The sequence below is a fragment of the Lathamus discolor genome, chromosome 19 (assembly GCF_037157495.1).
Source record: "Lathamus discolor isolate bLatDis1 chromosome 19, bLatDis1.hap1, whole genome shotgun sequence".
Classification (NCBI taxonomy): domain Eukaryota; kingdom Metazoa; phylum Chordata; class Aves; order Psittaciformes; family Psittacidae; genus Lathamus; species Lathamus discolor.
The window spans coordinates 4640994-4668139 of NC_088902.1; the positions used below are offsets into that span (position 1 = coordinate 4640994).

Below are 27146 nucleotides of genomic sequence, written 5' to 3' on the forward strand. Positions count from 1 at the left end.
GTTATCGGACATCCTGAGACCGAGAGGTATTCCCTCATCTGTTAGCCATTAAGCGTGGCCAGACTCAAGGCTGTTTCTTGTTGTGTTCCCTTATGGTCAGCCTTTAATTTCATAGATTAAAATGGATGTAACTTTGTAGCAGCTCTGTCTGAATCTTGAGGTGGAAGCTGGCATCACTACTTTGAGATTTGCTGCTGGAGATGTTGGGTTGTTCTGGATGGATAGTTCTCAAGTCCCATGGCCCTGCCTATTGTAGAAATTGCCTCTCAGTGCTGCTTTACAGCTGGACTTCCTGTAACTGGGATGCCTGAGGCGTGGGCTGTGCAGTGAGTGAACAGTCACTTTCAGCCAGCACGCTGGGTACTTGGAATGATGTTGGCAGGGCAGGGACTGGGCTGGACTTGCTTCAGGGTCTGCTTCAAAATGATTTTGATTTTCTGCTGTGAATGCAGATTGCTAGTTTGGAGTCTGCTTACGTTGGTTGTGTCATTGGTCTCTTGTTTGTTTATTTAAACTGTCAGTTGGTTGAGGGCATTCTCCCTCTCCAAGGGTTTTAGTAGTAGTGTGTATGTAATTCATGACTGCAGCATGGGAAGCACAAGTGTTGGAACAGCTCTGGAAGTGACTGAAGTGGCTTAGCAGCAGATTTGATTTTACAAGCTCTACCTTCAGTTAATCTAAATGACTTGCTGTGATTTGTGGAATGTCTTTCATACATCCAGTGTTTCTTACTATGTAATCTGGCAGGTTGGAGGACGTGTGCCTGTGCTGGACACACTAGCAGAGCTTGTCACGAGAGGTCGATCCATTCCGGTGCATCTGGACTACCTGCCAAGGCTGGAGTCCTTGGTGTCAGAAGTTCAGGCGTGGAAGGAGTGTGCAGCTAACACATTTCTGTGCGAGAACTCCCCTTACACTCTTTTGGAGGTAAGAGATCTCACCATTCCCAGCACAGCTACAGCACATCAGTCAAGGTTACAGTATTAACTCCTGAAGTAGCAATAAATAGCAGGTATATATTTGCAGAATAGTTTTAGGATTATATTGCTGAACATAATTTTTATTAGATTCGCCTATACTTTTAATGATCCTGTTAAACTTGTAAAATGCTGAAGATTCAGCTAAACTCCTCTGTTCTTTCTAATCTGTGGCTAAAGAGCATGCTGTGCCATAGTCTGACATTTCCAATGTGAATATGGGACTATTAACGTACTTGTGGCACTGAAGTTACTTCAGTGCAGCCACTGGAGCACAAGTTCACTTTGTCCGCCTTGGGTTTGGCTGTGATAAGGGTGAGGCTGTGGCTGCATTTGCTGCCCCTCTGAAGCTCTTGCTGTGTGTGTTCTTGGGCAGTCCACCCTCACCTATGCTGAGCCCCTCTTAGGACCCCCAGCCCTCCTGCCTGTTGATACAGATGGGAATGCAGGGCAGCCCCTGGAATACTCTTCTGTTTTTCAGGGCTTGCAGCTTAAATGGCACTGAGGCTGTCCATGTATCAGCTGTCTGTGCATATCAGCAATCCAAATGAAACATGCAGGTGTTTCCTCCCATTTAATAAAACTCTGTTTAACCTTCCAGCTCTCCTCAATTTCCATATAACTTCATCCTAATCCCCTGAGTATTTGATGGAAAAAACTGCAGGAATCCCTGTTGTAAGCAGTCATTCATAGCTGTGCTAGGGCAGGACGAATGTGTTACAAACACGGCAGGGAACACTGCTTTTCTGTTCATCAGGTGCTGTGTCCCCGCTGTGACATTGGAATGCTGAATCTGAAAAGAAAGCAGAAGAAGTTGAAGGAGCCGGTGCCAGGTGGAAAGAAGAAAAGCACCAAGCTGGAGACTCTGAGTGACTTGGAAAGAGCGCTCTCCGAGAGCAAAGACACCGCATCTGCAGTACGTGGCCCAGGGCTGCTTCGAGCTGCAGTTTTGAGTTCTCTGAATCCTTGTTGAGATCTGTTCTTGCCCACCCTACCAAAACCTTACTAAAGATAGGATAGGGCTTTCCCACTGATCCTTTCACTATAACCCAACACCACCTATAATTAGAACAAACACCGTAATTAGAGGAAACCTCATGCATGATGAAGTCAGGAAAACATTAGTTCTGGATGTAGGTGAAGTGCTTCATCCTGAAAGACCTATTTCAGAGCCTCCACCATGGTCAGATTAAACAGTGTCCTGTGGTTAATGAGGAGCAGCAGACTGATTTGGTAGGGTTTGAATTTAATTGTCCCTTTAGGTACGGGACATTCAAGTTTTAATCTGTTGGCAACTAGATTTGCGGATGGATCATGGTGAGGCACTGAAATGGGCTGCCCAGGGAAGTTGTGAATGCTCCATCCCTGGCAGTGTTCAAGGCCAGGTTGGACAGAGCCTTGGGTACCATGGTTTAGTGTGAGGTGTCCCTGCCCATGGCAGGGGGGTTGGAACTGGATGAGCTTAGGGTCCTTTCCAACCCAAACTATCCTATGATACTTTGACCAGGTGTAGGAAGGGCAGTACACCTCGATTGCATTTGGTGTTTCCAAACTCCCAAGGGAGTACGTAGGTTAGGGTAATGCCCTGTGCACATGACAGTGTGTACAAAGGAGGGGTACCAGAGGTGAATTTGTGTTTCTGAAAACTGCCCAGTTATGTTTTACAAGTACACAGAGTTAGGCTGTACACTTGAGATGTCTTCACACCTGCAAGCCAAACCTGCACTTGTTTCAGAATGCAGGCTGCTTTAATGAGGGTGATGTGGATGTAGTACCAAACATGAAGGGTTTGGACCAGAGAGGAAGGGAGTTAGGAGGCTGTTTTCTTGCAAAGGAATAAGCTTTGTATCTCTGGGCCTTAAGAGAAAATGGAAACTGAAGTGGCATTGTTGCACATCCTCATAAGTGCTTCACTTCGAACATTCAAAGGTGAAGGCGTATGGGGGTGAGGAGCTTCTTAACGATCTGCACTACTTGCTGGTGTATCTGACAAGCGTGGCTGTGCAGAGTCACCCTGTTTCTTATGAGTGATGTTCCTTTCGAGCTGACATCCCTTTCTTTGAACTCCCTTTTAGATGGCCACGCTTGGGGAAGCCCGGTTGAAGGAGATGGAAGCATTGCGTTCTCTGCGAGCAGCGAACGAATTGAAGGTGCTGTCCAGTGAAGAGGACACGGAACTGAAAGTGTGTCTGTGCCAGAAGGAGCCAGCTGCTCCCATGATCCAGTGTGAACTCTGCCGAGGGTTCTTCCACACCGCCTGTGTTTCGGTGCCCAACGTTTCGCAGGGACCTCGCGTGTGGCTCTGTCCACACTGTCATCGATCAGAAAAGCCACCTTTAGAAAAGATCTTGCCGTTGCTGGCCTCCCTGCAGCGCATCCGTGTGAGGCTTCCTGAGGGGGATGCTTTGCGGTACATGATCGAGAGAACTGTGAACTGGCAGCACAGAGCACAACAAATGTTATATTCAGGGAATCTAAAACATATACAAGACAAAGTTGGCTCAGGATTATTGTACACCAGATGGCAAGCCACTTCAGGCCAATTGCCAGAGACAAACAAGGTGAGGCTGAGCTGCTGGTGGGGTTCCTGGCGGTGGGTGATGTGTGGTCAGCAGAAACGGTCTGTAATAGCTCTCTGGGTTTTGGTTCATTGTCTTGGCATGCAAATACCAGCACAGCAGGCTGCTTGTGTGTTGCTTTACAGATTAAGGAGTTCTGGTTCTGCCTTGACATTTATCCAGGACATGTGTGTCCTCCAGCAACAGCTTCATGTTTTTCTTCTGCTGGAGTCCTGGGAACATTTACTCCTAACAAGCCCATTTTCCCTTCTCCTCCTCCCAGCTCCTGTGCTCTAATGTGATGCTGTTAATGACAAGAGTTGCTGAAGCTATTGTTTCTAGAGTGCTTAGTATTCAATTAGTCTTTATAATCTGTTCTTACAAGTATTGCAGTGGAGTTTTAAGTGTTGAGAAATAGTAACAGAGGCCCAAACTGCCCACAGTGTAACCAGCATGGCTCTCAGATGAGATTGTTTTCAACAGGGTGCTTTCATTCATTACTGCTACACCTCCTTGTCACTTACACTAGAACTCCTGAGCTGAATATAGAATCATAGAATGGTTTGGGTTGGAAGGGACCTTAAGATCATCCAGTTCCAACCCCCTGCCATGGGCAGGGACACCTCACACTAAACCATGACACCCAAGACTCCTTCCAATGTGGCCTTGAACACTGCCAGGCATGGAGCACTCACAACCTCCCTGGGCAACCCATTCCAGTGCCTCACCACCCTTACAGTAAAGAACTTCTTCCTTAGATCCAGTCTAAACTTCCCCTGTTTAAGTTTGAACCCATCACCCCCTGTCCTATCACTACAGTCCCTGACAAAGTGTCCCTCCCCAGCATCCTTGTAGCCCCCTTCAGATACTGGGAACTCTTCTGAGGTCTCCACACAGCTTCTCTTTCCCAGGCTGAGCAGCCCCAATGTTCTCAGCCTGTCTTCATACGGGAGGTGCTCCAGACCCTGATCATCCTCATGGCCTCCTCTGGACTTGCTCCAAGAGCTCCATGTCCTTTTTATGTTGAGGACACCAGAGCTGCAAGTGGGGTCTCACAAGAGCAGAGTAGAGAGGCAGGATCATCTCCTTTGACCTGGTGCTCATACTTCTTTTGGTGCAGCCCAGGACATGATTGGTCTCTGGGCTCAAGCACACACTGAAGCCGGCTCATGTTAAGTTTCTCATAAGCCAACACCCCCAAGGCCTTCTCAGGCTGCTCTGAATCTCTTCTCTGCCCAGCCTGTAGCTGTGCCTGGGATTGCCCTGATCCAGGTGTAGGACCTTGCACTTGGCTTGATTGAACCTCATGAGGTTGGCATTGGCCACCTCTCAGGTGTGGCCAGGTCCCTCTGGATGGCATTCCTTCCCTCCAGCGTATCAACCGAGCCACACAGCTTGGTGTCATTACAAACTTGCTGAGGGCACATCAATCCCACTGCCCATGTCACCGACAAAGATGTTGAACAGGATGGGTCCAAACACTGACCTCTGAGGGACACCACTCATTACCCATCTCCAATTGGACATTGAGCCATTGACCACAACTCTTTGTGTGCGGCCATCCAGCCAGTTCTTTATCCACTGAGTGGCCCAGCCATCAAATTGATATCTCTCCAGTTTAGAGACAAGGCTGTAGTGTGGGACAGTGTCAAATGCTTTGCACAAGTCCAGGTAGATGACGTCAACTGCTCTGCCCCATCCATCAGTTCTGCTGATAACTTGAGTTAAGCTCAGCAGTTTCAGGTGTGGACAGGAGGGAGATAATAAATTTATTCCTGAGATAATAAATGCAGAAAAAATCTGAAAGTGCAGCGTAAAGAACATCAACCACCCCAAAATGAAATGCGCTCTCTTGCTTTTCCTTTAAACACCTTTATTTTGCTCGTCCGACCCTGTCACAGTGTGTTTGTGTTCTCATACTCAGTTTGTTAAACCATAAAACGTGCCACATGTGCTTGAGAGGTTTTGTAGCTGCTTCTCGGGTAACTCAGCCCTACCAAGGTGCTGGTGTTGCCCAGATTCCTCAAGTGGGCAAGCCTGGGTTTAGAAATTCAAACCATGTGTAGGCATCTGAAGAGAATTTCTCTGGTCATCTGTTTGAAAGTGTCATTTTACTGGACCAGCCAGAATAGCTGCAAAAACCTGGGTGAGATTTGGGCACAGAAGTTGATGTTTGGGCTAGAAATGAGAACAGGAAGCTTAGTTTTATTATCACAGCGTTTGCAGCTCAGTGTGGTACCAAGAGGTTCCTCTGACCTGAAAGCACCCCAATCATTTTTGTGTGGGCTGGAGCTCAAAGCAGGAAACCTCCTAATTCGAGGGAGCTCTCACAGAGCTGGTTTGGGTCCTCCTCCCTGGAGCCAGCAGTGCTGAGGGCAGGTCAGAGGTGACCTCGAACCATCAGCACAGACCCTGAGCTAAAGCTTTGGTCCCAGTGGATTTGAGATGGGGTTTTGGTGACTGCAGTGTCTCAGCATTGCTGTCCTGAACTCTTAGCTGGGGTTGTGAACACTACTTCCCCCAGAGAACCTCGTAGCAGTAACCACTGGAGTTGGGCTGCTTTGGCATTGGCCGAAGTGAAGAGTGGGGAACATTTAGATGAGTTGGAAAACTTCACTTGCAAAACAGCTGCGGGGATTGGCGAGAGCAGGAGCCTGAGCCTGCGTTAGGGAGGTGGGTGATAGTTTGGAAGGCATTGGGTGGATGCCTTTCTGTTACTCCCAAGGCCAAACGTGACCCTTGCTGTCTTGCATAAGCCGGAACATGTTTTGCCTTTGGCATGTCTTGTGTGTGTGCTGAGGTGAAGAGCGTTGTGTCCGCTCCACAGGCTGGTTGTGCTGTGATGGAGCCTGTGGCTGCTGCATGCACAGGGCCCGGTTCTGATCTCTGCAGAAATTACAATTCACAGCTAAGAGTTCTGGCAAGAAAGTTGCCTTTGCCTGTTTCCAGGTGTCGGATGAAGGGTTTGGGTGGATTAGATTGAACAGTTTCCAGGAACACAAGATGTAAGCAATTGAAGAAACAAGGACTGAGTCTGTGGCAGCTATTGAACACTTTCAGAACTACATCTTTAGTGAAACTGTGTGGTTTGTTTTGTTTTCTAGGTTTCCCAGACAATTGGAGCAATGTCATTCTCCATGCCTCATGACTGGGATAACAGAACCATCTATTTACATTCTCCATTTTCGACAGGACAACACTGCATCCCACTTCATGGTTTGTAATCTTCACTTTGATTTTGCTTCTTTCTCCCTTCTCCCCCTTTTTTCCCCTCACCGTGCTTGGTGGAGGAGAGAGGGTGACCTGGTCAACTGAAGATGGCCACTGGAGGGGAAGGCAGAGGGGAGAGATCCTGAAGTTGTAGGAGATGGATGGGAACAACGTAGGGAAGTAGTGCTGGAGACCACGGGGTACTTAATCCATAGGGCACGAGTCCACATATGTTTTGCTGCAGCACAACTGTCACAGAGTCAGAGACTTGAGCTTTCTTGGCTGGCGCTGTGCTCCAGGTGACCCGGCTGCAGGTTCTGCGTGCTTCCCTGCTCAGACTTGTGTTTATGGGACTGCCACAGACATGCTGTAAATTGCATCATTTTACAACTGTAAAAGAAGTTATTTTTTCATTTCTTCTAATGCATAATGCTGTGGGAACAAAGGTCTGGTCTTCACATCTTCAAGGCTCAGTGCGGCTTAGTCCATACTAATACTACACAAGACACTTCAATGTTAGAGTTGAAATCAAGCCAGGCAGTCCTTTGTACCACCAGCTTGGTTTTCAGGCCATATTTGAGTTGTAGTGAATGCTGTATTCAAAAGCTGTTCCTCACACAGTGACTTTGGCCTCCTTTGGCCTCCTTTGGCTCTGACTATTCCAAAAGCCCAGTGTGAGTTTTGGAGGTCGCAGCAGCCGTGGATGGGGACTGTGCAGCAGGACTCTGTTTCCAGGCTCATCCTCTCGGCTTCCCTTCCTCTCCTCTCCCGGCTTCACTTACAGATTTCACTCAGTTTGTTCATCTTACTATTGTTATGTAGTGAGGGGATCATCACACTGCTTGTAGCTTCAGAAGCAGCAGAAATTGCCAAGAATGATGGCAATTGCTTATCCAGCAAGAAATGCAAATGTGGAAGGGTGCTGAGCCTCAGTGCGGTAACTTCTGAGTGAGCCTTCATCTTTCTTTTCAACCTGCTGTTAAAAGTGAGCAGTGAAGAGGGAACAGAGAAGAGTTCATAGCGTTGCAGATTTAAGCCTTTCACAGTTGTTGTGGGGTTCTTTTTAATGTGCTACCAGGGAAGGGTTTTCATTCTCTGTGCAGTTCTCGTCGTGCTGACACTGAGGAATTCCTTTTCTCCTCTCCCTGTCTTTCATCACAGTCATTAGCACAGAGCTGGATGAGCTCATGATGGAAGCCCAGCTGCTACAGGTTTCCCTGCCCGAAATACAGGAGCTGTACCAGATCCTCTTCACGAAGCAAAGCCCTGCTTTACAAACAGAGCAGAGGTCACCTGCTGGAGCGCCGACTGAAAAGGCAAGTGCTGCCCAGAGCAGTGAGCTTGGGTCACGGTGGAGTAGAGGCTCTGCCCGCACCCAAGAGCTTTACAAGGAGGTTCGTGTGTGTGGCTCTGCTTCCAGGAAAACACATCTCTGCTAATTTGACTCTTGCCCTGGGTTGAGGATTTCCGAGAGCGCTGCCTCTGAAGCAGTGGACTCGGAGGCAGGAAATGAGGATCTTTTGTTTCTATACATTCTGTCCGTGGGATGTGTGACCCCATCCCTTGCTCCCTCACATTCCCCTTCTGCTGAAACGGCAGCACTCTGTCGAATGCTATACTTAAGCCTATTGCTAAAAGCAGGGTGTGGAATAACGGGATGATGAGTGCTAGTTGCATTCTTACAAATTTGCCAAAATATCTTCCCAATAGAATGAGTGTTGCCGAGGGAAAAAGGATGGAATAAATTACATGGAGAGAAAACTAAAGCGTCGCTTTGAGAGAGAGAGCTTCTGTGATGGGAAGAGAGCAAGAGTAAAAAAGATGAGAACACCCAAAAAGAAGAAGCTGAAACTGAATCACTCAAAGGATCTTGGCACTAACAAACTGGAGAGGGAGCGGGAGCGTCTCGTGGAGATCCAGCGTTCTGCTGAGAGCCACTTGCTTCCCTCAGACATGTCGTTCTCTGAGCAGGAGGACTCTGAGGATGAGGATGCCATCTGCCCTGCTGTGAATTGTCTCCAGCCTGAGGGAGATGAGGTAAAGAGAGCAGATCTGCTGCGGGGCTCTGAGTGCTGGGATCTAGGGCCTTCGGCTGCCCAAACACGAGTTGCAGAGTGAGCACAAGGCACTCAGTAACCCAGAGGCAGCATCTGAGGCATCAGGAGCGGTTGTGTGGCTGCAATGAGGGAGGCAGGTGGGCACCAAAACATCTGCATGGAATTGGAAGGAGGAGGTGGGGCTGTGCAGACATCACATTCATCTCTGCTCTTGGAACCGGGATGCACATAGGCTTTGTGGATGGGGCAGTGCCTTGGAGCTCTGCACAGTCCATCCCTACCGGGAAAGGGAGAAGAGGGGCACCCCCAGATGCCTGGGAAGGCTGTGGTGGCGTTGCCATCCATAATCTTGCTATAGGTAGGAAAGCAACAGGAGGGATAAGTGTGCCCTTCTCTCAGCTTCAGAGGAGCTGGGCTGCAAGAGTCCAGATAACAGTGAACACAATCGAATACCCAGCAGCAGGCGGTTGTACAGTGGGACATTTCTGCTCCCATACATGACAGATGAGGAGCCAAGGAACAACTGACAAGCACTGTGTGTGTTTGCCTGGTCCTGCTCTGAACACTGGTGTGTCTGTTCTTCTCAGGTCGATTGGGTCCAGTGCGATGGCAGCTGCAACCAGTGGTTCCACCAGGTCTGTGTGGGCATCTCTCCCGAAATGGCCGAGAAGGAGGACTACATCTGCGTCAGCTGCACTGGCAAGGACTCTCCATATCGGAAATAAAACTGCCCATAACCCATTCAGGACTTGAGTAAAGAAGGTTTTTCAGAGTTTTCCAATAAAGCCACAGAGGCTGGTTTAAAAACCAGATTGCAAATGGTGCTACTTCTATCCTTATGGGATCATTTTCCAGAACTCAAACCAATTTTTGACACTTTTGTATTTTCCCTTGAGCTGTTTGTGGTTGTTGAGGTTCGAGATGCTGACTGTTTTTAGCAGGGGTTTCCACCGATTTGGAAGGCATTTGAAACACGCACCTTTTCTTGTACAGCATTAAATTACCTCTCTGGGATTTACCGGCGTATTTAATTCAGCTTGGTTTAGGTGCAAAACAAAAACCCCTGCACCATGAATTTTCCAATAAATCCTCTTGTGAGGAAATCCCTGTTTACTCTGTTAACTCTTTGGAGACTTTAGTTTGGTTTTTTCTCCACTTTGTTTTTTGTAGATTAGGTTTATTTATCTGAGCAATAACTTCTATGTCTGGTTTCAGTGACCGGAATGATTCTGAACAGCGTGTCACTTCTAGCATTGGTTGGTGTACAGAAAGCAAATGTTAGATCCTAGTGTCACTGATGGCCTGGTGATGTAGAAGACAGGACAGGAAAAAAAAAAAAAGGTCTGTAAAGTAATTGCCACAGCTGTATTTTGGCTTTCTCCTTTTTTGGGTAGCTTGTATCAAATGTTGCAGTTTATATTGTGGAATAAACCCCTGGTTATGTTATAAAATTAAAGGTTGGTGTTTTTAGAGAGCTTGAAATGCAGTTTCATTTCCCTCTGGATCTGTATGATTGCTTTGGTAGTTCCACTGGAGAAATCCATTTTAAGAAAAGAAATAGAACAGGGATATTCTCTTACCTTACTCATGTACTCAGGTTGGGAAGGGGAAGGCAGATCGAAGTGTCGTTCACACCAAAAAGAAGAAAAACCTTTTATCATCAAGTCTTGCAAAAGCTTTTCCCAAACTGAAATGAGTTGCAGGTTTGGTGAATAAATGATTGAATACAAAGGATTTGTGATTTGGCAGGGACAGGAATGGGGAACTCATGCAGGAGGCAAAGGTGTGGGGCTGCTCCTGCCAGGCTTGTGTGTGTGGTCCACAGAGCACCCTGCCTGGCCCAAGGGCAGATCCCTTGCAGCTGCTTCTGCTTTCATTTAGGCTAAAACCATGAGGAATACGGCAGCTTCTGGACTGGTTATGATTGTGTCAAAGACTGCCTGGTGGGTGATGGGGGGCAGTGAGGGCAATGGCAGCAGCACTGCTCCGAGGGGACCAGTTGAGGAGCTGTGGTTTGTTTAAGCACATAGGAAGCCCATGTGGGGCTACTCCCAAATCCCCTGGGGAGCAATTGCAAATGTAAGACCTGGCTGTTGCTGCCTTGGAAGGGGTCTCAGTGGCAGTGGGGCGGCTCCTGGCCTGCCAGAGGTGGAACTTGTGGAGCTTTGGGAGATGCCCCCTTCCATCATCCTGTCCTCTCCAGAAAGGTGGTATCGGTGCTCCGGCCGTTGTGCAGCAGGAAGGTTGGAAGTGGGCACTGCTCTGATCCACAGCAGCAGCTGGGTATCCGTGTGGATCCGCAGGCTGGGCTGCTGCTGGAGGTGTGAAAGAGGTTTTTAGGCAGTTGGATCAGCGCTTGGTGAATGAAGGCAGCAGGAGTGGTGCTGGTTTTCTTCACACTCATGCCACCTAATCTGCCATCCATCTGCTCTGCTTGCACACAGATAACGCACATGCAGGGTTTCCTTTCCACAGGCAGAGGCTGGGATTACAGAATCCGTGTGAGCAGTGGTCAGCGAGCGGCCACCAACAGAGAAAGGGGGAATGGAGAAAGGAGAGTGCCAAAGGCTTGGTATAAACTTTAATCCAGGGCTTCCCTTGCCCCGCACCTTCTGTGCTGGCACCTCCTTTTTGGAGTGAGAAGGGAGGAAGGAAATCCTGTTCTGGGATTAAAATGAGTTCCAGGTACAGAACAGGATGTGATTTTTGAGGGATGACACCTCAGTCACTAATAACTTCACATACAGCTGAAATCTGGGTATAGAAACAATAGATGGGGGGAGGAATGCTCGTTTTACAGCCCTGCAGTCACATGTTTGCATGTTAAATGGCACATAGCGGGGGAAACGAGACTGAAAATGTCATCTTTGTACATTGTGGGACTGCCAAGGCTGTTGTTAGCCTGACCAGAGGACAGGGTGCAGGGCGTCTGGTGCTGACCCCATACCCAGTGCAGTAACAAACCCCCTTACCCCGGTGACCTGAAATGCTGCCGGCTCCCACGTTCCGGGTGCTGGGTTGCTGAAAGGTGGCTGAAAAGAAACAGTGATGTGTCCTGAATGAAGAGGTGCTGGGGTTTGTTTTGTAGTTAAAGGGGGCTACAAAGAGAAGGGAGACCCCTTTTTACAAGAAGTCACACAGGAACGATGTGCGGGGATGGGGCAGTTGGGTTGCTCCAAGCCCCGTCAGACCTGGCCTTGAACAGTGCCAGGGATGGGGCAGCCGTGGATCCTTCCTAATGTCTCATCTGGCAGGTTCAAGCCATTCCCCTTGGCCTGGCCCTACAGGCCCTTGTCCCAAGCCCCTCTCCACGTTTCCTGCAGCCCCTTCAGGCACTGGAGCTGCTCTCAGGTCTCCCCTTCAGGAGCCTTCTCTTCTCCAGGCTGCCCCAGCCCAGCTCTCTCAGCCTGGCTCCAGAGCAGAGCTGCTCCAGCCCTCGCAGCAGCTCCATGGCCTCCCCTGGAGGGGCAGGATCCCCTCCCTGCCCCGCTGCTCACTCTGGGGGTGCAGCCCAGCACACGGGGGGTTTCTGGGCTCAAGCGCACGCTGGAGCCGGGCCATGGGGAGCTGCTGTCCCTGCAGCCCGTGCCTGGGATCCCCCGGGCCCCTGTGCAGGGCTTTTTCCCTTTAGTGCTCCCGTCCCCGTCTCTGCCTGCGGCCGCCGCCATTTTCCCCTCCCCGCAGCCTGCGATACCTCCGCGCCGCCAGGGGGCGCTGTGAGCCAGCCGCGGGGGGCCCTTTCTCCGGGGCGGGGCTGCTCGGCGTCGCTCGCGCTTGCGTGCCCTGCGTTTGGCGCGCGCGGCGGCGGCGAGCGGCGGGGTGGGGGGGGTCGATGGCGGGCGCGGCGGCGGCGGGGGGCGGCGGAGGCGGCGGCGGCGGCGGAGCGGGGAGCGCGGCGGGGCCGGGCCCGGTGGCGCAGGGGCTGAAGGAGGCGCTGGTGGAGACGCTGACGGGGATCCTGTGCCCGGTGCAGGCGGTGCGCGCCGCCGCCGAGGAGCAGGTGAAGGTGCTGGAGGTGACGGAGGGTGAGTGAGGGCCGCGCCGAGCGGCGCTGTCCGGGTCGGGAGAGGCCGCAGCCCCGTTCCGCCCCCCCCCACCCCTGCGGGTCCCGGTGCTGGCGCCTCGCGGCCGCGCCTTGGGCTCGGCCAAAACTTCCAGCTCGGGCCGGTGGGGAGCGGGTCCCTCCCGGCCGGGGCCTGCGCTGCAGCAGCGCCGCCGCTGGGACCCCGCCCGCGGCCTCCTTCCACCCGAGCCCGAGGCCTCAGCGCTGCTCACAGCCCGCTCGGGGGGGCCCTTCCCGCTGCAGGGCCTGCCCCGCAGTGACCCCTTGAGCTGCCCGTGCGCCGCGGGTCAGCACCGCTGCACGGGGTGCTGAGGACGTGGCTGCGCCCCCGTCTTGTGTGGAAGCCTCAGGCTGGGGCTCCACTGTTGTGGAGATCTGGATGGTGACCAGGCTGAGGCCCTGCAAGGACACGGCTTGAAACGGCTTGAACCTGCCCGAGGGGAGACTGAGCTGAGCTCTTAGGCAGAAGCTGTTCCCTGTGAGGGTGCTGAGGCGCTGGCACAGGGTGCCCAGAGAAGCTGTGGCTGCCCCATCCCTGGCAGTGCTCAAGGCCAGGTTGGACACAGGGGCTTGGAGCAAGCTGCTCCAGTGGAAGGGGTCCCTGCCCGTGGCAGGGGTTGGAGCTGGAGGAGCTTTAAGGTCCCTTCAGCACAAACCTGTCTGTGAGAAGATTCTGTGAAAGAGAAGGCACCTCAGGTCCAAGCAGTGTCTTTACTTCCATTACCAACACAGCCTTTTCCTGGTGGCAGTAAGCTAATTCATGCTCTTCCTGCATGTTTCCTGGGTGGAAGCTCCTCTTAAAACCCCGCGGATGATAACGTTTTGTTTCACTTCATTCTATGACCTATCCCAAAGAACTGCAGTCCGTAGGAACCACTGGAAGGTTGGTGGTAGTCGCTGTGATGGGAGCTGGGTGCTGCAGGGTGCAGCATTGCCACCCATGGCCCTGAGTCGTGCCCGTGGCAGCTCCATGGGTTGTTCAGGGACGCTCCTGCGAGTTCTCCCTTACTTTTGTCTGACAGAGCCGTTCTGAAGGTGTTCCGTGAAGTGCTTCAAAGTCTTTGTGCCTTAACTGTAGCCCAGAAATAGCCTAAAGGAGGTTGATGTTAAAGGCAGGTGTAAGGCTCAGGAGCAGTGTTGTGATTGCCTTACTCTGGGAACGCCGCTGGTTCAGTGGGAAGGATGGTTTGATCAAAGGTTTATGCGGTCCCTTAGGATGTGCTTGTAACCCTCTTGGGTTAAGTCTTCTTTGATGCCTTAGGAGGAAATGTGCATTGCCACCACAGCCCTTGGAGCTTTCAGTGAGTGATTCCTGGCATTGCAGAGTCTGGAAGTGCTGTGAGGTTCCTTGACCCATAGCACTTTTGCCTTCAAAGCCACCACTGTCAGTGTGTCTTCAGCAGCAATTGTTTATCCCAAAGAGCCTGAATCCTACCACAAGAGGTGAAATCAAGGTTGTGCCATGCTTTAGGTAACAGATTTTCAGGAAAGGATCTTGTTTGGTGGCTTTAGTTGATGGATGTCCCTGAAGTCCCTTTGAGAGCCCAGGGATGTAGCAGAATTACATTTGATGGGCAACACTGGGGGCCCGAGGAATGAAGTAATCTATGCTTGTGTTCTTCTACTGGTTAACAGATACCCTAAAGTCACCCCCCACTGCTCTGTGGTTGCAGTTCCCGAAGCACACAGGTCTGGTACCCGTGGCCTGGAGGAGGCTACAGAATACCCTCGTCTGCAGTTTGCAAGGGACACCAAACTGGAGGGGAGGCGGTTGATGTCCTTGAGGGCAGGGCTGCATCCGGAGAGCCCTGCAGGGATGGGCTGAGAGGAACCTCCTGAGGTTCAGCAAGGACAGATACCAAGCTGGGCACCTGGGATGGGAGAACCCACTGGGCTGGGGAGCAGCTTTGTGGCCTGGAAATCCGGGTGGCCAGCGAGGTGGACAGGGCCAGCAGCGTGCCCTGGAGGCCACCTGCATCCCGGGCTGTGTGAGCAGGACCAGAGGCTGTGATCAACCCTTTCTGGTCACTGCTTGTTTGACCACGTCTGGAATACTTGTCCGGGTTTGCTCTCACCCCCCCCAGTACAGGAAAGGCAGTGACAAACGGGAGAGAATTCAGCAAAGGGCAGAAACATTGGCTGGGAAACTGCAGCCCTCGACACATGAAGAGATGCTGGAGGAGAGGGGTTTTCCAGTGTGGAGACAAAGAGGGTTTTGGGGGTAGACCTGACAGCAGCTTCTGGTAACTGTGAGGAGCTGTGAGGACCCTGGTGGGTTGGAGAGGATGAAGGAAACCAGGCACAAACTGGAACAAGATGTTCAGGCTGGATATAAGGAGGAATTTTTCCCTGTCAGCAGAGCCAGGCTTTGGAGCAGTTTGTAGAAGCTGCGCCGTTTCCAGCCTTGAGGATCTCCAAGACCTGCCTAGAAAGTGCCCTGCGCAACCTGGTTTGATGCTGCTGGTGCTGCTTTGCTCACAGGGTTGGATGGAGACCTCCTGTGGTCTCTTTTAGCTGGATTATTTAGCACTGCCGTGATTCCTCCTCTCTTGTTCTAGTCAAGCAGCACAAGAGGAATAAGCCGTATCCTGGTATGGAGAAACTTGCAGAAACCAAGAGGAGCTAAAGGAATATGGTGTTTGACAACACCGTGTCCCTGAGGTGAAGGTGCAGATCATGCGTGTAAGAAGTACTTTAGAGAAACACACGATGTGTCATTAAGCAGTGTGAAGATGCTCAAAGTGAGAGCAGTAGAAAAGCGCACAAGTGTTGGCACTTTTAATGGGAAAGAAATAGAGGTAGAGCAAAAGAAAATTGAGGAAAAGCTTGGTAAAGACATAAAAACTTGGGCTGCTTTCACATGGGGCAGAAGCAGAACGTGTTTCAGTGGTGTTCATAGCCAGAGGTGACTGCAGCGTGCAAGGTACCTTCCAGGAGCCAGATCCAGGAGCTTCCCTGAACTGGCCACACTGAAGGACCTCTACAGGGAGCACATCAAGTTACAGGATGGATCTCCAGGGGTTTTAAAGGGACTCGCAGGTTAAATTACCATGCTACAAACTGGGCTGTAAACTCGGTGCTTAAGGTCACTTAGGGACCAGATGAGTGTAAGCTGGTAAGGATGGGACAGCTTTGGTGAGGGCTCTAAGGGGAGGAGAGGGTGAACGGTGGGGTTGTTACAGGTGAGTCAGGGCAGCTTTTGCTCTGCCTATAGTAGTTATGTCAGGAGTTGGAGTAAGGAGAGCAGGGTACATGAGGTGGTTGTGGCAGAGTGGATCTGAGTCCTGGGACTGCCAAACACCTCTTAGAAGGTTCCCTTACTGAAACTCTTTGAAGAAGGAAAACTGCTGCAGACAGCTCCTGGGTTAACAACTGGTTAAAAGCATGAAGACAGAAGGTAGAAGTGACCGGTTGTGTTCCACACTGCAGGGAGAGAATCGAAAGTCCTACGTGTGAAGCTGGATTGCTCAGCACATCCATAAATGATGCGGGAAGGAGCAAATCGTGGTGTGGCAAAGCTGCGGGGAGCGCTGCTCAGCCTGGCCAGGGAGAATCGGTGGCAACAGCTACAGAAGGATCTCACCAGAGCCGGTGCAGATGGGGGGTGTTTGTGTCAGCAAAGCAGTGCTGGGGGAGGAGGAGACACCTTAAAAAGCAGGGGGCTGGCCTAACTATTGTCACTGGGAGAAGGAATCCCATTGTCAGGGTGGGGAGTTTCCTGAGAACACCCATTCAGTGCTCTGCCGTGCTCTGAAAGCCAAATGGGCCGTTAAGGAGGGAACAGAGAACAAAGCCCCACATCAATTCCTCATGCTTCTGCAGTGAAGCTGGCTTGCTGCTTTCTGGAGGGGTGAAGCAGGGCAGTAAAACACACACAGGGACCTTCAAAGGGGGGTGGAAAAGCTGCTGCTCTCAGGAGGAATGAATACATTGGCTTTTCTGCCTGGGAAAGAGTTTGGGATGGAGGCTTTAAAATAGTAACTGCCAGAGAAGGTGAGTGAGGTGTGAGGGTTATTTGTGCCTTCTCATCAAGCTAAAATCAGGTGAAAATTAATCTGAAACAAGCAGAAGGAAGCAGGTTGTTGCCCCCAGTGTGCAAACTGTGGAGCCAGCTCGAGGTGGTTCGGGTCTTTGAGAAGATGCAGTCGAGCTCCTTGAAGCAGGTTGATAATGGATCTGGTCAGTGCTTGTACAAGGGGATGGGTAGAAATGTGCGGTCAGGAGTGAAGGGGATGAACTGTCGAAGAGGAGTCTCCTGTCTGATTGATAGGGCTGTTCTATAGCAATATGGGATGTCAGCTCTGGAGTAAGGGCATGGTGGCAGTTTCTTCCTGCCATGTCACCCTGTAGCAGCTTCCAGACATCCCCAACGATGAGATCTCCATCTCTTCCCTGCTTCCGCATCTTCTCTCTGCTGAGGAGGTGTGGGAATAGGCACCCCTTGACAGCTCGGGGACGGGTGATGCATTATCCTCAGTGTCTGGAAAGGTGGAAGTTTACCTGGTGACCTTTGGTGTCTGGGTTTTAATGGAGCATAAAGAAAAGCAACGTTCATGGGGGCAAAGGGGCAGTGAGGGCTCAGGGGTGTGGAGGGGGGCTGCTGACAGCTCAAGCATCCACTTGATCCTGGTGATACGGGGATGGTGTTTCCATTCCCCCTTTATCAGGTCTGTCCAAGTAATGCCGTGAATAGAACTCCTGGTAGGAATTTGCCACAGTTAGCAGTTAAGAAGGTGCAGTTCTGTATTGTTTTTTAAGGTGCACCGTTGTCCCTGGGCATGGAGCAGTTATCAGCGGGTTCCTGTCAGACCCAGAGCTCATGGTCACCGCAGGAGTGAGCACATCTCTGGTTTGCAGCGGGAGCGCTGCAGTCTGCTTGGAGAGCAGGATTTAAAGTGTTGGAAAATCAGAGAGATGGCCTGAAATCACTGCAACAGAGTATTATACGTGAAGTGGGAAGTACCGTCTGGGAATGGAAGGAATCAAATGTGGGTACCCAAACAGATGTGAAGATTGCAGGCACAGTGGTGAGCTGCGGCTGTGTGAAACTGCTGCATTTATGGTGGCTTCTTGGGTCATTTGTCCCCTTTAAAAATGCGGCTGAGATGCAATGCCTTGAGTCTGGAATATTGCAGACAGCTGGAGGAATAGTTACTGCTGCAGTTAAGAGGAGTATTATGTTAAGTACAGCTGAGAAAGAGACTTCCTGCTCCTGCAGCCAGGATAAGAGGGGGTTTCTCTTACTCTCCTCTTACTGTTAAATGCATGATCTATGAAGAAGGATTGAAGGAACTGGGCATGTTCTGTGTGACCATGGGAAAAGTGGGAGGCAATTATCTTCCAACCCAGAAAAGCCTCTTACAAGTGAAGTGGATGTGAGGAGGAGCACAGATAACCAACCTTTGTGAAGCACTCAGGCGTGCACAACTGCTTTTGAGAAGGAGTTTCAGTACATTCTTGCTGGGATGCTGTGGGCAGCGTCTGCTGTCCCTGGAAGCCAGGTTGTGCTCAGCTTGTACCTTCTGCCCTACAGTTCCTAGAAGCAAAACCCCACAAACGTAGAGCTTAAGCAGACCAGCAGAATTAAAGAGAGGGTTCAGTACAGTTCTCAGCTACCTGGATCAATTTGAATGAATTTTAAGCCAATTGATGGAGGCAGATGGTTTTACCAGACCAGAACTGCTGCTCTGCCTGGGTTTTATTTCCTGTGTTCAGTCATCAACAGAATTGGTGCATGCGTTTTGGTTTTACCTTTTGTCATAGAACTTGCTTGGCAACTGAAAGAAGCTCTTGATTTTCTGGACCAGTTTCTTGCTGGAGAAGGTCCTGCAGCTGGAATGATTGTAGAGGCAATTCCGGGTGTCCGTGGGCTTGGGCAGGGGCTGCTCAGCAGGGAGCTTGCTGAGCTATCTTAGGGTGTCATTTGGGACAGCTGAAATGACGTTTTCAGCTCACTCTCTGGATGAACCCGGGTTGTTCAAACCGAGGCTGAGTCACTGATACGGCTCTGTTCTATCCTCTTGGGGTTTGTTAAATTGTAAATTTGCTTGTTCTTAACCTGCCTTGGAAGTTACTTTTTTGCCCATGAGAAAAAGAAATAAGATGCTGAGGAAACAAATGAAGTTTGTGCAGAGAACACAGTGGGGAATGAATGCACCTGATTCATTGGAGTAGCTCAGTGTTGCAATTGTCTCCTCTTTCCCACGTATGAGTCATGCCGTTGGTATGATGCCGTTCTCCAAAAATCTCAATGAGTTTTGCTGTGTGGGACTAAAAGCTCCGAGACCAACTTCTTGTTTTCCTTCCCTTGCAGAGTTTGGTGTTCATTTAGCGGAGCTGACTGTGGATCCCCAGGGAGCTCTGGCCATCCGGCAGGTGAGGTTACCTGGAAACGTAGAAAGAATTGGGATGGAGCTTCCCTTCGTTATTAAAGTGGTCTGTCCTGTTGGAGGCAGCTTTCTGTGACTGCTCCTTCATTTTCTTTTACATTCCTCTAGAGTTGTTCCTTTTGTGTGCAGTTCTGGTGTCCTCAACATAAAAAGGACATGGAACTGCTGGAACAAGTCCAGAGGAGGGCTACGAGGGTGATCAGGGACTGGAGCACCTCCCATATGGAGACAGGCTGAGGAAGTTGGGGCTGTTCAGCCTGGAGAAGAGAAGGCTGCATGGAGACCTAATAGCAGCCTTCCAGTATCTGAAGGGGGCCTATAGGGATGCTGGGGAGGGGACTCTTCGTCAGGGACTGTAGTGACAGGACAAGGGGTAACGGGTTAAAACTGAAACAGGGGAAGTTTAGATTGGATCTAAGGAGGAAATTCTTTCCTGTGAGGGTGCTGAGGCACTGGAATGGGTTGCCCAGGGAGGTTGTGAGTGCTCCATCCCTGGTGGTGTTCAGGGCCAGGCTGGATGAAGCCTTGTGTGGGATGGTTTAGTGTGAGGTGTCCCTGCCCATGGCAGAGGGGTTGGAACTGGATGATCTTGAGGTCCTTTCCAACCCTAACTATTCTATGATTCTAAGTGCTATGCACTTACCTTGTTTGAAAATAGGGCTTTTTGGACTTAAACCTCATGCTTGGGCACAGCTGATGAGGTGGATGGAAGGCATCAGCAAGCACAAGTGGGGCTTGTCTTTGTGACAGCTTTTTCTGTGGGTGTTTTCCTCCTGGAAAAGGAACTTTAGGTTCCGTGTTTCCTCATTTACAATGTGGCCCATATCTTGTGCCTTCTTGGAGGTGAGGAAGTAAAGCTCCTGCCATGTGTCCGTGCTGTACAGGCCAGCATTGCTCAATGGATGGACATCCATCCATCTTGTATTATGTAACCTTTTTTCCATGTCAGAAAGGTTGGTTTCCATTTTGACAAGCCCTGTGGCCCCTGTAAAAGCAGCACAGAGGCATGGGGGCTGAGCAAACGGGGTAGGGGTGACCTTGCTTTGGCTGTTACTGATTCTTGCCCTCTCTCCTGCTCCAGCTGGCATCTGTCATTTTGAAACAGTATGTGGAAACTCACTGGTGTTCTCAGTCAGAGAAGTTCAGACCTCCAGAGACCACAGAAAGGGTAAGGTTTGGTTTCATGTTGTCTACTTTGAGACACTTTATCCATCAAGGATATTAATTCTGTAGGTGGTCACAGAAGTCCCAATGCCCTCGTGTCTTTTGAGGATTAATGGCTTCAGTGAAGGTTTTCTGACGTTTTCCACTTTGAAAATCTGTTTTCAGTTGTTTAAAACAACACTAAACTTGAGAAGCTTGAGCTGATTTCTGTAGGGAAAGTTCACCCATAATGTTTCTGCTGCTCTAAGAGCAAGACTGGAAGAAAAGTGCTTTGTAAGTTGTACAAATACTGCTTCTGGCAGCCCTTTTTCAGAGATTTGCTAAATCTTGTGGTTTTCAGCTTGGGACTTAAAAGCTGTTTTCCCATGGCAAGTATCAGGTTAAAGGTCTGCTGAGTTTCATTAGAAGTCTATTCAGCAGGAGTGTGTCACAGCTGAAACGGTCAGCTTCTGGCCCTGTTGACTGGAGCATCTTTCCCATCGAGGGTATGATTCATCCCATCAGAGATCATTGCTTGAAGCAGACCATGTGAATTATGCCCCAGAAGAAGTGGCTGTGTATTTCCTGCCCCTTCTAAGGGGAACTCGTTCTCATTTACTGAAATCTTCCAAAGTAAGCAAACAGTCCCTGACCGGAGCTGGGATTTATCTCGCTAACTCTGGATGTCTTCCATGTAGATATCCACATCCTGTGGAAGTGCAGCTGTGAGCTGTTTACTGTGTGCTTGGCCGAGTGCTCTTGTGAGAGGAGCGCTACATTAAAACACACCATGCTCTGTTCCAGAAGAGAATTATGGGCTGTAGTGTGCAAGGTTTCTTTGTCTCCTGAGTGTTCATTTTGTGAAACAAGTGCTGAATCAATATAGGATACAGTCACATATATATATTTGTTTCTAATTGAATTGTTTTATGACTGGGGATCTGCTTTGTTGAACAATGTTCCTCTCCACAGGCAAAAGTTGCTATTAGGGAGCTCCTTCCCAACGGGCTGAGAGAATCCATCAGCAAAGTACGCTCGAGTGTTGCTTATGCAGTTTCAGCCATAGCCCACTGGGACTGGCCTGAGGCCTGGCCTGAGCTTTTCAGTCTCTTGATGGAGATGCTGGTTAGTGGAGATGTGAACGCAGTGCATGGAGCCATGAGAGTGCTTACAGGTATGTGTATGTGAGAGCTTTGGCTAGGCTGATGTAGGAAGTGGTTTAGGCTTTTCCTGTGCTAACATCCTGTCACTTTGCACTCCAAATTGAAGAAACTGGAATTTGCTGCTTCTCCTGGGTGTGTTGGTCACTGCTGAATTGCAGGCCCAGTACAGGTCATGAAAGCTAAGGAAGAAGGTTCTATGCTACAGGTTATAGCTCAGAAGGAAACTGGATTGCAGCACCCTGTTTTCCAGATACCCGCAATTTTTAGTGTGCTGTTTCTCTGCTTGCCTTCAGGGGTTGCCATGGGGAGGCCAGATGACACTGGTGTGATCGAGTATGGATCGGCGTGTTCCCAAATTGCTTAGTGTCTCCCAAAGATGCTGATGCTGTTGCCTACAGATTTGTTTCTTACAAGAACATTCCTTCTTTTTCCATGTTGTAGAATTCACACGGGAAGTGACGGATACGCAGATGCCACTTGTTGCTCCTGTTATTCTTCCAGAGATGTACAAAATCTTCACAATGGCAGAGGTATGACCTGCACTAGGAAGCTGGTACTGAACGGCATTAGTGGGGGTGTTGGTTGGAGCAGAGAAGCTCCAGATTTAATGGCTAAGCTGTACTGTAGTGTGAGTTAGACTTAAAGAGTTTTCTTGATGATGTGGTAGTTGATAGCAGTGCATGCTTCAACAGAGCTGTTGGAAGCAATGAGAAAATAGAGAATCAAAGCGTGGAGACCTCATAGCAGCCTTCCAGTATCTGAAGAGGGCCTGTAGGGATGCTGGGGAGGGACTCTTCATCAGGGACTGTAGTGACAGGACAGGGGGTAACGGGTTAAAACTTAAACAGGGGAAGTTTAGGTTGGATCTAAGGAGGAAGTTCTTTCCTGTGAGGGTGGTGAGGCACTGGAATGGGTTGCCCGGGGAGGTTGTGAGTGCTCCATCCCTGGCAGTGTTCAAGGCCAGGTTGGACAGAGCCTTGGGTGACATGGTTTAGTGTGAGGTGTCCCTGCCCATGGCAGGGGGTTGGAACTGGGTGATCTTGAGGTCCTTTCCAACCCAAACTATTCTATGATTCTAAAAAATAAATACAATTAAAATAAAAATAAAGGAAACGAAAGCATCTCGTGTTCCTGATCTGTTATTCCATCTTTTTCCTAGGTGTATGGTATTCGCACGAGGTCGCGTGCAGTGGAGATATTTACCACATGTGCCCATATGATCTGTAACATGGAGGAACTGGAAAAGGCAAGAGTTCAGCTTACAGCATACACTGAATGCAGACCAAGCGAGGTTCCAGAGAGTTGTTAAGATGAAAATGAAGTGTTGGAGAACTCTGTAGCCTGTCAGCTGTAGTTATGGTGAAGAGGGTGTAATTTAACACACGTAAAGTGGCTGCCTCCCTTCTTTACCTGCATGCCTGGATCCTGTGACTTGATTTCCATAATTGTTACTTGTGACATACCAACAGACATGCTTGTAGCAGCTCAGAGAAAGGGGAATCAGTGTGGGGAGGAGATAGTGCATAATCCCTTTGTTGGAAATCCCTGTCGTAGCTTCCATCTCCAGGTGAACTGTGTGTCCTCATACACTGCCAGGCCTTGGCCGTGTGGGTTATGATGGGCAGTTTTGTGGCCCCTGTCTGAGGTGTTAGTTACAGACTCCTGGAGCTCCATAAGTTCCTTTACCATTCATGTTACCGTTTTGTTCCTAAAGGGATGCTGGAAACCAAATCAAACAACATTTTAGAAGAGCAGTTTATAGACAAGTCTCCTGTCTGGCTCTGAGCACATCTACATTTTATATGGCCTTCGACAAGTGGGGTTGCCAGCACTCCCCAGGAAATAAATTGTTCCTTTGAACTTTTTGGGTGGTGAGGATAGGAAAGGGTGACTCAATAAGGCGGCTGGTTGTTGCTCAGTGCCTCTATGTGCTGTTTCAGCCCTGTTTGCACATGGAGCAATTCCGTGCATACTTTTGGGAAGTTGTGATGATTGCACCCTATCTGTACTGCACTGACAAGGTTACCCATGCAATCTTTAAGCAGAAAACTGTGCTCCTTAGCTATGGAGGTAGGGGGAATGGTCTCCATAAAACTCTTTTTGAACACTTACTCGCTGTGCCAAGGACTGCTTCCAGAGTGCTTTGACATCTGGAAAAGTACTTGCAGCATCTTCCTAGGAGGAATCATCGTTGTGATGTTCAGGCCAGGTGATGACACTCACAAAGAGCTTGTTTGGTTTGGGGGAAGGTAGCTCAGGAGGGAGGTAAATGCCAGCCTCAGGGTTCAGTGTCATTGCTCTTGTGTGGTGCAGTCACCCCACTTCTTTTATAGCCTGGGGGGGGGGGTGAGGGGGTGGTAGGTGCAGGGCATGCTTCATCTCATCAGATTAAAGTGTTTCTTCAGGAGGATGTGCACTATGAGGCTCTCCGGACTGGACTGTCTGGATCTCTAGTTAGAGCCTGAAGTAGGGGTGTGTTTTGCAGCAGTCTGTGCTTGTGGTTTGGAAGGGTGGGATTCAGTGGAGCTTCCTTCCCAGCATGAGAGAGCCAGAGTGGTGTCTGCAACAAGTGACTTTGCAATGTTCTGCAGTTGCCCCTTTGGGTTGGAGCAGAAAAGCTTGATTTCTGTTGCTTGTGGTGCTTTATTGTCAGCCGGGGGGGGGGTGTGTGTCCAGAATTCACCTGTGCTTGCATTGATTGTCACCAGGGTGCAGCCAAAGTCCTCATTTTTCCAGTGGTGCAGCAGTTCACAGAGGCCTTTGTTCAGGCCCTGCAGATGCCTGATGGACCTACATCAGACAGCGGGTTTAAGATGGAAGTCTTGAAGGTAAGTAACTTGCGGCAGATGAAATATAGAGCTGAATACCAATGTCCTGTCAGATGTGCTGGAAAACAGGGACACTTGGGCATGTGTCAGCTGTGCTGGTACTGCTCGTGTTGTGAATAGTTGAAATATTTTGGATCCCAGTGCTATACAACATTAAAATAAATTGTTCTGCCTGTACTGAAGATAACTATGATGAGATCCATAAGGATTTGTCCATAAAATGACCCATAGGAATCGATCCATAGAACAATCTATCTTGTCATTTGCGAATCTAAGACATCTTGGATGCATATTGTTCAGACACCATACTCAGAAGTTAAGTATCTGTCATTTCTAAATATGCTGTGGAATTCTGCAGCAGTGAATGTTTAAAAGCTTGGTATGTGCAGGAGCTTTTCTAGACCTTGCCTGCTCTTTAACGCTAAATAATCTTTGCAAAACAGAGTTGGGAAGTCTTTGTATTCTCCTTGTTTCCTGGAGAAAGAAGATTGGAGGTTAGAGTATGGAGATACCTTCAACAGCTGGGAAGGCACTGGAGTTGCAGGGTCTAACATGGGAGAGAAAAGAAGAACTCAAAAACATGAGTTGCAGAATCAAATCCACATTTTTCACATACTCGCCTGTGTGCTGGGGTGAGCAAGACCTGGGTCACAGTGCCCAGCTTTCTGAAAGGAAACGATAAGGAAGGATTATTGAAGACAAGCATCAGAAGTTTTTCATAATGACCAGCTTTGCACTGGAGGCATGAAAGTAACTGCTGGGAGGATGCTGTTGTTTTATTCAAATTAGCAACTACTAAGTTCTGTGTTGTGGAACTTGTTTTCTTGGTCCTGGTAAAGGCTGCAGTACCCTGGTTGTGGCATCCTGTGCCTGCTCAGTGAGGGGTGCGGGTATCAGACCCTGGATACAGCAGGAGCTGATTTCTTGCTGTGCAGCACCACGTGGAGGGGAGCTTGGGGCAGGATGCTGGCAGGTTTTGTTGAGAGAGCATCACTTGTGGGTTTCTTTTTATCTCTCCATTGGCTACGCACTGGGATTCCTGGGATAGGAATAGGCAGAACACCAACATGAGGGGGATACATTCCAATGTGTTACCTCGATTTGAACAAGCTGCAACTCCAGAGTTGTACATCCTGTGTTATCCCTTTGCTTCCCTGCACAAGAGCAGATAAGGTGAGAGGTCTGTCTGTCAGTTTGTGCAAGAGAAGGGACTGCCTGGTCAGGAGGGAGAGCAGGAGACCTTGGTGGCAGGAAGACACTGGCTTATCTTGACTGCTAATGAAGCAGCAGCCTGTGATTTAAGTGTTTGTTGAGGGTTTTCCCCAGTCTTGCTTCTGATCGCTATTCCTTTTTGTTCCAGGCTGTGACAGCACTCGTGAAAAACTATCCGAAGCACATGATTTCATCGATGCAACAGATCCTGCCCATTGTCTGGAATACCCTCACAGAAAGTGCTGCCTTATATCCTTTGTGGGGAATGGTTTTAACTAGAACAGAACAAGACAAACTGTCTCATACACAGTAACGACCTGAACACAGCTGAAGAGCATGATACATGGAGTACAGTGCCATGGCAGACAGAATGTAGGCATCTGTGGTGTAGATGTGCTGGGTATTTTTTACTTCAGTAAGGTCCATTCGGTTTCTTCTATCTTAAAAACCACATCTGATGAATGATGCACGTGCCTGTGTTACACTGGCTGTGGAACTGCAGCCGAGCTCTGCACTGGTCCTGGTACTCTTGGTGGAAATTGTCTTCTTAAGGTGTCTAATCCTGTTGTAAAGACTTCAGGTAAAGACAAATCCCCAGTGTCCCCTGCTACAGCAGTACCAGTGGCTGCTGGTGCTTGCTGCTGAAGGTGAAGTTAGAATCGTAGAATAGAGTTAGGGTTGGAAAGGACCTTAAGATCATCCAGTTCCAACCCCCTGCCTTGGGCAGGGACACCTCACACTAAACCATCCCACCCAAGGCTCTGTCCAACTTGGACTTGAACACTGCCAGGGATGGAGCATTCACAGCTTTCCTGGGCAGCCCATTCCAGTGCCTCACCACCCTCACAGTAAAGAACTTCTTCCTTATATCCAATGTAAACTTCCCCTGTTTCAGTCTGAACCCATCACCCCTTGTCCTGTCACTACAGTCCCTGATGAAGAGTCCCTCCGCAGCATCCCTATAGCCCCCCTTCAGACACTGGAAGCTGCTCTGAGGTCTCCACGCAGCCTTCTCTTCTCCAGGCTGAACAGCCCCAACTTCCTCAGCCTGTCTTCATACTGGAGGTGCTCCAGCCCCTGAGCATCCTCGTGGCCTCCTCTGGACTTGTTCCAACAGTTCCATGTCCTTTTTATGTTGAGGACACCAGAACTGCACACAATGCTCCAGGTGAGGTCTCACAAGAGCAGAGTAGAGGGGCAGGATCACCTCCTTGGACCTGCTGGTCACGCTGCTCTTGATGCAGCCCAGGATAGGTTTGGCTTTCTGGGCTGTGAGCGCACACTGAAGCCGGCTCATGTTCAGTTTGATTTGCTCTTTGATTTTTATAAGTCATTGCTTCACAGCCAGCCTGTTAGAGCTGTTCTGTTGGGAGCTTTCCCAGTCCCTGCAATCTGACAAGTCAAATCTTACTGTACTGGTAATCCAAAAGTTGCTTTTTTCACCCTTTGGTGAGAGGACAGTAATTACAGAACACTGAGCTGCCTTGGAGCTTTTCCTGACTCTTTGGTACAAACACCAGGAGCTGACGCTGGTGTGATAGTAGCG

General features: G+C 49.7%; 2 protein-coding genes across 5 annotated transcripts in view; both read left to right on the forward strand.

The window, feature by feature from the left end:
* Positions 1–10276, forward strand: part of KDM5B (lysine demethylase 5B) — a 50607-nt gene extending 40331 nt beyond the window's left edge. For all 4 annotated transcript variants that reach the window (XM_065698137.1, XM_065698139.1, XM_065698136.1 and 1 more), the window contains 7 exons: positions 748–927; positions 1735–1893; positions 3053–3538; positions 6640–6751; positions 7907–8061; positions 8456–8782; positions 9390–10276. In XM_065698137.1, the coding sequence (XP_065554209.1) occupies positions 748–927; positions 1735–1893; positions 3053–3538; positions 6640–6751; positions 7907–8061; positions 8456–8782; positions 9390–9527 (1557 nt within the window). In that variant the 3' untranslated portion in view covers positions 9528–10276. The remainder of the gene's footprint in view (positions 1–747; positions 928–1734; positions 1894–3052; positions 3539–6639; positions 6752–7906; positions 8062–8455; positions 8783–9389) is intronic.
* A 2358-nt stretch (positions 10277–12634) lies between these two features.
* Positions 12635–27146, forward strand: part of IPO9 (importin 9) — a 29089-nt gene continuing 14577 nt past the window's right edge. Inside the window, exons 1-8 of the mRNA XM_065698069.1 lie at positions 12635–12827; positions 19179–19240; positions 20336–20422; positions 21370–21571; positions 22002–22090; positions 22720–22806; positions 24269–24388; positions 25749–25849. Coding sequence (XP_065554141.1) covers positions 12635–12827; positions 19179–19240; positions 20336–20422; positions 21370–21571; positions 22002–22090; positions 22720–22806; positions 24269–24388; positions 25749–25849 — 941 coding nt within the window. The remainder of the gene's footprint in view (positions 12828–19178; positions 19241–20335; positions 20423–21369; positions 21572–22001; positions 22091–22719; positions 22807–24268; positions 24389–25748; positions 25850–27146) is intronic.